The following is a 12,490-nucleotide window of genomic DNA, read 5'->3' on the forward strand; positions in this document are numbered from 1 at the left end:
TTTAAATACCCAACAGTAATTTTGATATATAGAAATCTATATTTTGAAACTCTACAATTGTTCAGTTATGGAAGATATTTTAAGAGGTAGGATAGTGGACTGTTAATAATCCTCACTTGTCTTCTAGATGAGTAACTGAAATGATTTTTTTGAACAAATAGAACTAGTCACTGTTACAATTCTCTTAGAACATTTTTGTTACATATTTACAGATATCTACATTCAAGAGAATGGTGCATCTGTCTTATGGAGATGCCTGGGTGCATTCTTTCCCAGATACTAATATAGGTGGCACTTCAGCAGTGTGACCAGTGACATGAAGAACCTGATTTGGAGGGGAACAGATGGCAGCATCTTTCTTGGGCTAATTTTAGAATCCTGAAATAGTTCCTATCTCACACAAACCATCCATGGAACCAAATTAAAACAGCTATGTAACATGGAAAAGGGAGAGAAATATATATCTTAGAGTAAGACAAATACAAGGCCCCGCAAGTTTCAGTGCATTCCCCTTTTCTGTCTCCTTTCATATAAGTTATAGGGTCACTTCAACTCCCTTTCATCCAAATGGAAGTGGACTATCAACACGGGAGTATCTTTAAAAATGAGTGGAAGAAATCATATTTTTAGTTATGTGTATAAAATGATCAAGATTGCATCATGACATATATCAACTTGTAAAACTTGGTTTTAAAAACATTTTTTTTCTTAGCAAATAAAAATCTGGGGTCTTACTGACCACTATGCCTCATAAATCAAAATCAAAAGTAAAATGAATTTCAAAAAGCCAATTTCTGATTCATTGCTTTGTCTGTTGAGATCTTTCTCCCAAATGAGATAAAAGTACTAGTTCAGGATGAAGGGATATGAAAGGAGAGATCCTCAACCATGTGTAATGATTTAAGGTATAAAATGAGCATCTAAAACAGGGGTTCTCAACCAATATAAAGCTGCTTTAATATAGTCCCTCATGTTGTGCTGACTCTCCCCAGCCATAAAAGTATTTTCATTGCTACTTTATAAATACAGTCTTGCTACTGTTATGAACAATAATGAAAATATCTGTGTTTTCCAATGGTCTTAGCCAACCCCTGTTGAAGGGTCGTGGCCCACAGGTTGAGAAACGCTGATCTACAGTGGGGAAAATGAGAGAAGTACTTTGTACAGGCACTGACCTGCTTTCCATCAAGGGTATAGAGTTTCTTGACGACGCCAGTTTCCAGTTTGATCGCCTCTGTGATGTCAGTGAGGACCTGCTCGAAAGAGTGGGCTGTTTTCTTGTTGAGAAGCACCCGCACTGCCTTCCGAGGCTTCACCCCGCTGCGGATGATGGTCACAAGCTTGGGGCGCACAAAGTCCTTGTTCTCTCTGGCCTGAGCACTGTTGCTGCTAGCCAAGGACTGGGGAGCTTTCATGTTGGCAGATGTTTTTACGTTGACAGACCAGTTGGGATTGACATTCTTGGTGTACTCAACCTTTTTAAAGAAGTTGTCTGAGGAACAGACATAGCTTTCCCCTAAGGGAAGAAATAAATGGTTAGGTGATTAATTCAGGAGCAGATAGGCTGATGAAAATCAAGCTACTATACACTCACATCAAAATAAAGCTTTGGGTGAAATGTTGAGATAATAACCAACCTTATATCCAGGTTGACCCTCCGACAACTTGATTTCCTCAAATTCAAAAGTAATCAGCTAAACATTCTTCACTAGAAAGGCATATCTAGTTGAAGAACCTTGTAAATCTAAGTGTTATAAAAACAGCAAACACCTCCATGTATGATTAAATACAATCAGCATGATGCTATCGTAATGTAAATGCTTGGCCCTTTAGATGATGCTCATTAGCTTCCACGTACCACTGGAGCATGTTGAACATGTCTCTGTGTCCTGATCTTCCTATGCTACGTTTGTACTCAGAGTCTCTTCCTTTTGCTATATTATGAACCAAGGAAAAATTTTAAAGCTAATTTGTTTTTATTTCAAACTGAAGTGAACTAAGCAACCTTACATATCAGACATTCAGTACACACTTGGTTACGAGCCAAACTATCTTTTGCACAAACTAATGTGCTAAACTGTAGAATGATCTAAATGTAAAGGGTGTGTTTATGTGTATGTGTGTGTGTGTGTGTGTGTGTGTGCATGAGTTTAATGTCTAAATGTGTGTATAAGTATGTAACCTACTGCTTATCCCTCTCCCAATGAAGAAAGTATCTAAATAAGCTACATGCACACACACACACACACACACACACACACACACGCACACAGCTTTCTTAGTGTTTGCAAGTCTAGCTCTTCCTTAGAAAATATGCTTTCCTGTAACTACTACTCCCTTTCACCTTTCTCCATTCTCCTAAATATTGCACATTTCATCTGTGTATTTGATGCCATCTCCATCAGTTGCTTTTTGTTGCCACACTGGTGAGTGGGAGACTGCATTATGCAGCTTGATTGAATTGAAAAGGTCTAGTATGAGTTTTACACTTACTGTGGGCTGGGGGAAGTGACTAATACAGTAGAAGAAATGCAGTGGCCAGAGGCAAGAGGGGGAGATTAGATGCTTGGGACTAGAAACTGAAGAAAATTAGGAGAGAGTTATGCTCTGCCTGTGGGAGGACTATATTGGAAAAAAAGCAGAAATTGCTCAGTAAAGCACATTCGCCTCGAGGTATACAGAAGTTCATCCAGAGGTTGAACTGCAGAAACAGTGATTTTATCAAGCTTTATGTCATCAGTAATAAAACTAAATACATAGACAAATATATAACCCTTAGCCAGCGCAAAAAGAATTAAACACAATTAAAGTCGGGTTGCTCTTCTACTTCCTTTGGTCTCAGCAGAATTACATAGAGATATTCAGAAATACCAGGCTGACAATTCATTCTCTTTGCAAATATTGATTGCACCAAATCCTTTAAGTCATGTAAATTAATACGTTTCTCAGTTAGTACTAAGACTCAGCGGCAATCTCTAGGGTAGTTTTGAGGGAAAGAGTATGTGTGTAGGGGGAGAGTAACACACAAGGATGCTTAATCTCTCTTATGATCTGTTACAGTAGGGGAACCAAGAGAGACCGATCAAGGGCAATCATAGGCACTTGACCTACTTGGTGCGCATGTGGTCAGTCAGGATGAAAGTTGAGTTTCGAAGCTAAGAGACCCTGACTTTGTTGGCCTCAATGGCATGCAAACACCAGTGCTTAGAAGCTAGGATCTGTAAAATGTGACACACAGATAAAGGGGCCCGTTTGATTCCTCTATATATTCACAGCCAACATCCTCCCCCACCACATACACTAGAAATGGCCTCTTGCCTCTGCTCTTCATCATATTCATGAGCATCTTCCAAGAGGTCGCTGCCTTTGAGTCAGATGTTTTCCATTACTTTCCATAGACTTTCAAACTCTGTCAGACAACTGGTGGAGTGGAAACATCCAGGGCTTTATATTTATGATTTAACTCATGTGCAAACTCTTCTGAGGAGGCAGCTGTGTTGCCCTATTAGGGGGCTCTGGTCTTTTCTTTTACTCTCCCTCTGAAATCTCTAAGCCTCTGAACTACAAGTATGATTAACTACCCCCAGATGAAAATGAATATGATGGCAAATAATTACAGTATCATATGGCACCCGAGAACTTTCCACAGGGTTCTGCCCTCAGCCAAATCTATGTTGAGCACCTTCTGAGGGTACATTTTAATCACTCCCCTCTCTACTTTTGGCCTGAACGCATAGCAGTGGAAAAAGAACAGCTGCTATGATGTCAGTCAGATTGCGATCCCCAACACTTTCTAGTTGTGTGACCTTTGGCAAATTACCTGACTCCCTTGGCAGCAGTCTCTTGTCTGCAAGGTGGGGGGTGTTAATAATAAGCCCGACCTTATAGGGTTGCTGTGGGCACAAGTCCAGGGGTGGATGAAAAGTGCTGAGCTCAGATACTGGAGCATAGTAAGCACTCTGTAAATTCTCATTATTATCATTAAGGCCCTTGTCTAAAGGGACCAATAACTAGGAGGAAATGGGAAAGAGAAAGAGAAAGAGATAAAAGCTAAGAGAAAGGACACAGTGTGATGAGGAATCAAAGCTAAAGAAGAGCAAAGAAACTCATCAAGGGCAGCTGTCTATGACGTGAGATGGGCAGACTGTATAACATGAACATTTCTGGGGTCCTGTGCTTCAAAGATAGGATTGCCTGCTCTGCGTGTAATAGCCAGACGCAGGAAACAGGAACAAAAGGATCTCTGTGAACTGGAGGCAGCCCGCTTCACAGAGTGAATTCCTGACCAAACAGGCCTACCTAGGGAAACCTTGCATATTAATTAACTAATTCACATTTCATGGTGCTAGAAAAGACTCTTGAAGTTGCAAATTACCAATGCAGCAGCTTTAGAGCTTGCACACAGCAAGGCCATTGCTGCCTGCTGCAGCTGCTATTGCCCACTTAGGGCAAGACATTTATGATGATGAAGAACAGTGATTTAGCCAGGCAAGGTTATGCACATCTATAATCCCAGTGCTTTAGCGAGAGAGGTAGGAGGGGAAGGAGTTCAAGGTCATCCTCAGTCATGTAGCAAATGTGGCTTTAGCTTGGGCTGCAGGAGACTGAAACAATAAAAACACTAGTGCCTTATTAGTAGAGCATGGTTGTTCATGCTTGTAAATCTCAACCGCCAAGAGGAAGAAGAAGATAGATTTTAAATCAAATCCCAGCCAGACTCTCAGGAGCCATATGACCTCAGGCATGTCATATAATCTCTCTAATTCTTGACTTCTTTATCTACAGAGTGAAGGCATTTCACATAGTGATAGCAGAGTCTCTTGTAAGCCTAAAGATGTATAAGAGGAAATTTCCGTTCTGTTTTCATTCTCAAGCAGGCTTGAGGAAATAGTTATTGCTTTAATCAAATACAAAAACCTAGATGCCCGTCTCCAAGGAACTTCTAGCTTATTATTGGAAAGGTCTAGATGTGTTGCTTTGTTATAGATAAGATTGCCTGGTTCTGCAAATATTTCCCAGGTCTATTTTGAGAGTCGGTGCTTCCTAAATGGTTACTTAGCACTTGGAGCTGTGTGAGGCATCTTGCCCCTCCCATAGCTGAGTTTCCACCATGCCACAGCCTCCAGTGGTTAGTTTCTACCCTCTGGGAACCTAAAAACAAAAAGCTACTTCTGAGCTAAGCAAAGTGACAATTTGCTGGAATTCACCTGCTTTAGGGTGAGGGGTAAGGGACATGAAATGGTGGAAACACAACTAAAGGGGTATAAAGGTAACAGGTATTATGTTCAAAATGATCCCATGAGAACCCTTCCTCACCTTCAGGAAGGCTCCTTTTCCAAAGAGTCACATACATTTATAATCTCTTAATGCAAAGACAATTTTCCCTGTGCTTTCTATTCTTTTCTGGGGATCCCTAGCACAAGAAAGAAAATATTGATTGATACTTTATTGCATTATTACATTGAAATATTAAATGATAGCTTGTTGTATCATGATGCCCATGCATCACTCCTGAGTGTCTTAAAACCCCTGCTTTGGGTGATGCACTTGATTTAGTAATAAGATACTTAGTGAGAAGGAGGTTTCATCTCATTGGAACAAGTGCACTATGGAAAAGCAGCTGGATTGTACAATGTCTATACTATAGAGCTCAAGTTATCCAAGGCTGTCCTACTTTTATGTATTCCTCCAATGTTCTGAATAATTAACAGTGCTCAAATTTGTCTTAATACACAGAAATTGGCTAGTCACAAATATAACCCTGAAATTGAGAAGTGTATATAAATATGGAAGTGAAGAAAAGATTAGATATGATGGAAATGAACAAGGCTTCTCTAATGAAAGATAGAGAAAAGGCAAACCAAAAAAAAATACAACCGATGATTCTCCTTCAGTGACCATCTGGGGAGACAGTTAATGAGGGCCACATCCTCTGTGGTTTTGCCAAGACCCCCGTTGTATACAAGAAGCTGTGGGAAAGGCTGACATGAAAAATGAGGTTTAGACTCAAAATGTTTCCCTTGCTGCTTCCCACATCCAGCGGCAGACAGTTGACTAGAGCCACCAGACAAAGGGAGTGTCGGGGCTGCCGTAAGGTCAGAGTGATTAGCATTTGCTCTTTGTTTTATCCAGTTTTAGGCTAAATATTTAATATTTTGATCATTTGGAAACATGTGTTGTGTGAGCCATTCCTCTGAAGTCTACAAAGCCAAAAAGAACAGAAATGAGGATTTCTACAGCTAGGAACTCTGTATCACTGTTTTTAATGGAAAGGACTCATCAAAATCACCTCATCTAACATGCTGTAAGTCATAATACTCAAAACAATTTCTCAATAAAGAGTACAAAAAAATGAGTTTAGAGTCCCTAGACTTCGAGGTCCTGTTTCAGTTGATCTGTAATGTATTCCAGGACCACTGTAGTCCAGACTGGCCTCAAACTCACAATCTTCCTGCCTCAGACTCTTGATACTTGGGTTACAAAGTGCGAACCACTGCCCCAGACTAAAGCAATTATTTTTAAAAGAGAGAACATTAGTACCATTGATGATAGAGACAAGCCCATAGTCATATAATTAAGGAGGTTTAGGTTAGAGAGACTCAGACAGTAATAGCTACTCTTTATTGAGTATCACTGTGTATAAAGAAGAATGCAAAATGCTTCATGTCATTTCTTAATTGATTCTCAAAGAAATTTTTTTCATTTTATAGATTTAAAAAACTGAGACACAGGGTTTCTACTGAATTCCCCAAGTTTCTACAGGCTAGAAGCTATCAGATCTGCATCTGACACAAATCTCATTCCTAATATTTCATTATCCGTTGTAATCTGCTCCAAGATGAGAACCCAATATTCCTGATTCTTCACCAGGAATCTTTCCAAATATTCTCATTTAAATCTTAACAGGAAACAGTATGAATTAATAATTTTGATCTTCTATCCATGTTCTTCTAGAAGTAACCAAGTACAGGGATTTCTGACCTTTTATCATAGATAAGTTACTCTGACAAAACAAGAGCAAAGAAAACCCTTTCCATATCTTCCTCATCCCAGGGCCCTTCCCAAATTAGCTTTATGGCAGAGGAAAAATGATCACATTTGCAACACTCCCCCAGAAATACCTCTGAATTTCCTTGACATATGTCTTCAAGAGCATTGGCATCCGCTGTCACTTGGGCTTGCAGAAGACAAGATGAGTACATTTATTTGATCCCTATGCAGATTCTATACTGTTTGGAAACACATCAGGAAATACCACAGCACCCAGAAGTGGTATATGGGTCCAATTTAGCAGGTACCAAGAGAACACAGGTGAGAATAAAGCTGTGGTCTCTTTTTAAAATTCATGCTGATCACCTACACAGATTAAATTGACATGGTTTATCATCAACCTTTCTCACTATACACTCACTCATACATACACACACATATATATGTATATGGAATATATATGTATATATATATATGGAATGTATATGGAAATATTTGTAAAAGATTGATTGAGGCAAATCTGTGTGTAACATTGACATTAAAAATAACATTTTCACTCCTACTCAAAATACTATGTCTGGTTCATATTCTGGCCTAGCATGTATTATGACCTTTAAATGTTCTCAGACGATAAAAATTAAGGCAAACTGGGAGATTCAGTGTGCTTTGTTTATAAAAGTTATTACAGGGAAATCCCTCAACTTTGACTGAGGTATAGATTTTCCAACAACCTAAGCACACCTTATTGATTACTCTGTTGGACAGCTCCCTTGACTGAGCATCCAGATTTGAAGTTGACCCCAACTGCCCTTCTTTTATTTTAATATATGCATTAGAATGATTAACCTTTTGATGATCAGGAAAGCCTAGGATCAATGTTTGCCTACCCTCTCTGTATATGATCTAATCATTCTCCTCCATATGGATTTTCAAGATCAGCTATGTAGAAACCTCTTAAACTCAGACGAAGCCACTATGTGTATATTGTCTCTTATAAGTTGCTTACCCAAGTCATTTACAATTACACTTTGAAAACCACAACTACATGAGGGAAATAGAACCTCTGATAGGGGACACTTTCATGTCTCTTTGTGAAACCTCAACACAGTGAGGCAGAGGTGGGGTACTCACTCCTACTAAGTCACCAAATGTGCTGCTTCTTTTTTCTCATTGGCTATTTGTAATCTGGAATCCCTAGAGATCTGTTTGCACTTATTGACCTTTGCTCTGAGATTGAGGGCAGTGATGGAGGAGGGAGCATTGAATAAAGTAGGAAAGACTGAAAGAACATTTTCATTGTCACTATTCCTCTGAGGCTACTCTTTAAAGTACCTGTGGGTCAAATTGGTCACAATAGTTTCTATGACAATATAAAATGTTAACAATAAGACACAAGATCTATTTTCTAAATACCCATAAAAATGAAAATATGCTTGAACAAGTTTTGTGAGGATCTGGGTTTTTTATTCTGTTATCACATGGGTCCACAGTTGTCAAGGTTTTCAGCAGCCAACTCATAAATTTCAGTTGCAATTGCAAACTATAGAGAGGATCTGAAAGAATTTAGGTAAAGTGACTCATATCTACTCTAATAGAAATGGGATTCATTAAAATACCAGACATACCTACAGCTTTCTTTCATATTTCTCCCAATGATCTCAGCCTCTCAGACACACCCTGAAGTGAGCTTTTTAGAAGCAACAGCTGAGCAGCAAACACTTACCTAAAAGTCTAATCCTCTGCAAACACATCCAGGAGGTCCCGCATTTGGGACATGTATTTCTAATGAGCAACCACTCCCAAACAATTCCTCAGTTGTTCACAGGAAATATGGACACAATTGTTTTATCTGTTAAACCAACCAAACATCCTTCCCCTAATGATTCCGTGGCCTGCTCTGATGGTGCCACACAGAGTTGATTAGGAACGAGATCTAGAGTGACTGTCACAGTTCACATTTTCCTTTGTATACCCAACCAGATAAGCACATTTAGCATTAGCACACCCGTGTACATTTCAACCTCAGCGGAGAAGCAACCGTATGAAGAATGACAGCTAACTGTCCTGTTGGTGACTTTGGAATCAGAAGCCTGAGCATCAGTCAACCTGATATTTTGGCAAACAAATAGCCTAGTTTCTTTCAAGGGGGACTAAAAATGTAACCATAACAAGAACATACTTTGTCTCCAGGAACTGCCACCCACTGCTTAAATTACCTTCTTCCAGTTCATCCATGCTTCCGATCTTCCTGGACCCATCGATGGTGTAAATATAGCGCACTCCCTGAGGCAGGTTGATGTTGTCGGACAAGGATCGAGTCAGGTCAGCCAGCAACGCGTCAAAACTACGGAAACGGTCAGAAGAAACAGCATACACAATCCCCTTGAAGTAGCGGTCCCCATTGCGGTAGAAACGTACCTTCTTGGCCTTCTTCTCATTACTTAGTGCCTGCAAGGTTCTGGTTCTGTAGAAGCTACAGTGGGCACTGTGAGTGGGACTGGGGAGCCCATTCATCCGTGTCCCTCTCATATTCCTAGACGCTTTGTCTCTTTCGTCAAAATGTCCAAAATCAAGTTCCATATTTTGATGGAACTACAGCAACCTGATTGTTAGAGAAAGGGGTGGGGATAAAGAGAGGCACAGAATAAGGAAGGGAAAGAAAAGAAAAGAAAAGAAAAGAAAAGAAAAGAAAAGAAAAGAAAAGAAAAGGAAAGAAATTCAAATATTAGCCAGATCCCAAGCTGCAATCTGCTGCCTGTGAAAAGAACTGGTTGAAAAAAGCCTGTGACCCATCTGCTGCTTGTCCCTGACCTGCAGGAATATTGATCTTAATAGAGATGGAGGAGGGGGCTGGGCAGTAGGACTGGATGCTGGGGAGGAGGGATAGGAGCCAGAGATTAAAAAGGGTGGCACTTTTGGCACTGTTCCAAATTTGGGAGGGGGTATTGAAATAGCTTAAAACCCTGTAACTTACTGACAGTGGCTCCTATCAAATTGTAACTTCGGGCAAAATACATTAAAACTGGCATCTGCTTCTTCACACATGGCCACATGACTAACAGTTGTAAATGAATCCCTAGCCTGACAAAATTCCCCTTGAAGAGAAACAGGGAGCTAGCCAAGGTTGGCACCCCAGCTTAGGGAGCAGTCTTTGCATTGCAATACAATGGCTAGGAAAAGGGGTCTTTCAATTTTATTCCAAATCCTTTTTTCCCTCCTCTAATATGTGTATCCCCTCCCCCAGAATAAACTAGGATTCTCTTTTAAAGGAACAGCCCCTAGGGAATACCCAGTGTCTTTGTGCTATTCATCAACCCCTCTCCCATCAAGCTGGTGCTGCTATACAGCATTCATAAGAAATAAGCTGGGGTTTGAAAAGGGGGAGGAGGATGTCGAAAAACCAGTTATTTAACAAGCTCTTAGCTCTGCTTTCCTCTTGATTCTATTTGGTCACAGAATCCTTTTTCTCCTTTCAGGTGTTTCATCTCTCCCACCCCCACCCCGAGGCAGCGACACCTTTGAATGGAATAAATTAATTGTGGAAAGATTCCCAAATGGGTCCCTCAATAGCATATGGGACCTTTACAGGCAAGTACACCTTTCATTGTTCTGGGTTTCTCCCCTGACTGAAGGAACATTTCACCCTCACAGCAGGCAATTCACTCCAAACTTGTCTACTACCTAGATATATTGATGGAGGAAGAAAAATTGGTCATCTGTCATGCTTTGATCTGATCTGATCTCCACCCCCCAGCTGAACCCCTCCCCTCGAGAAAAAACCCACCCAAACAATAAAAACATGCAACCAATTAATACGACCAAAGCCCTGAATGCTCACAAAGGTAACGTGACATCCAAGGAACCAAACTATTAACATTCGTCTCACAGATGGTGAAAAAAGACTCACAAAGCAAGAGGATTCAGCTGCTACATAGTGCCACATCGAGATTTACAAGGAAGCAGATAGACAGGGGTAAAAGGGGACTGGAGCCAGTGTATTTGCCAGACTCAGTCCCCCTTTTCTCCAGTGTCAGGATGACCTATGCTGAGCTCAGCATTGTCTCTGTCAGACAACCTGCAACAGGAAGACCCCACCTCCTCAAGACAAGTATCAAGCATTTCCCCCAGGCGGGCTGTACAAATAAAGCTATTCTTTAGAATCAGAAGTGCTATTATTCCAAATTAGCATCATAGAGAAAACAAAGGAGCAACAAACTCACTTTTCCAAAGGAAAATCCCAGGTAGAATCCTAGAAGACAAAAATCCTATAGAATAAGACAAATGAAAGAGAAGAAGAAAGATCCAGACACACAGAGCAAGAGCTGTGTGCCTTGTGCTTTTCCCGTTTGACATCTGTTACATTCTGCTTGGAAATCACTCGAAAGCCCCACTCACCGGTTCTCTGCTGGTTGGGTGGAGATGCTGAGAGAAAGAAAACCAATCTCTCTATGCCTTTGTTGTCTGAGCTCCAAGCAAGAAATTCCTGCCAGGGTGGATAGTTGCCTTCTAGGTCCTAGTGCCTTGTCCAGCTTCTCCCCTGTAACTCAAGCTTAGTGAGCACCCCCAACCTCCTATGATTAATTACATGCTTTTTTCCCCTTCAATTCACAGCCTGCATTAACAGCTAGAAAGGTTTCATTTATAACCCAGAGGAAATTGCAGGGTAGGAAAAAAAAGATTGCACAGGCAAGCTCAGAATGCTCTAATGAGCGATGTGCTAGTCCTTTCTCTTAGAAAATTGGCAATTTTACTTGGCTAAAACCTTGCCTAATCTGCCTAGTGGCTAGTCTCAGCAAGCCAAACCAAGTTTCGTAGACATTGCAGCTCTCTTCCTTTTACCTTCTTCAAAGAAAATAAAATGTGTAAATTCTTTAACATTTGAGCTAGTGCATCCAACATTGGTTCTATAGGAAGTGAAGTAAGCAGGGATACTAAACGGACAGTACATGGGGAAACACTTACAGAAATCATGAAAGCCAGAGTTGAAAGGTAGCACTCCCCTAAGCTTTCATTTGGTTGTTTTATCAAGGCGAAGTCCAGTTTTGTAGTCACATAGACCAGGCTGGCCTCTAATTTGATGAATTTTTTTCTTCCTTGTTTCTGCTTCCTGGGTACTAGCATTTGTCAGTACTTAGGTCACAAAAGCCAACATCACTCTAAAAACATTTTAGGCTGATGTAAAATATTGGTTAATGTTTCACCTTCCCACTCCTGGGCATATACCCAAAGGAGACTATAGCCTACCTTAGAGACTCTTACACATCCATGTTTGTTGCTGCTCTACACATGAAAGTCAGAAAATGGAAAAAGGCCAGATGTTAGTTAAAAGATGAGTAGATAATGAAAATGCAAGATATATGCACATGGGTAAAAAGAGAAATTGTGAGATTTTCAAGAAATTGAGTGGAATAGAAAATACTAGACCAAGAGAGGTATCCTAGGCTGAGAAAGACAAAAGGTTTTGTTTTCTACTATATAACTGTGTGTCTGCACGTCTATG

The 12,490-nt window shown here is 40.4% G+C and overlaps 1 protein-coding gene across 5 annotated transcripts in view; it reads right to left on the minus strand.

Annotated features, from left to right (window-relative positions):
- Dcx (doublecortin) overlaps positions 1-11,468 on the minus strand; it is an 89,786-nt gene extending 78,318 nt beyond the window's left edge. For 2 of the 5 annotated variants that reach the window (XM_026777959.1, XM_026777956.1), the window contains exons 1-3: positions 11,386-11,468; positions 9,207-9,592; positions 1,176-1,516 (exon numbers count right to left, since the gene is read on the minus strand). In XM_026777959.1, the coding sequence (XP_026633760.1) occupies positions 1,176-1,516; positions 9,207-9,570 (705 nt within the window). In that variant the 5' untranslated portion in view covers positions 9,571-9,592; positions 11,386-11,468. Of the gene's footprint in view, positions 1-1,175; positions 1,517-9,206; positions 9,593-11,210; positions 11,333-11,385 lie in introns of those variants that run through there. The other 3 variants (XM_026777957.1, XM_026777958.1, XM_026777960.1) reach the window with 3 other exon arrangements.
- Positions 11,469-12,490: the final 1,022 nt, after the last annotated feature.

Source organism: Microtus ochrogaster, unplaced genomic scaffold (assembly GCF_000317375.1).
Source record: "Microtus ochrogaster isolate Prairie Vole_2 unplaced genomic scaffold, MicOch1.0 UNK92, whole genome shotgun sequence".
NCBI classification, from domain to species: Eukaryota; Metazoa; Chordata; class Mammalia; order Rodentia; family Cricetidae; genus Microtus; species Microtus ochrogaster.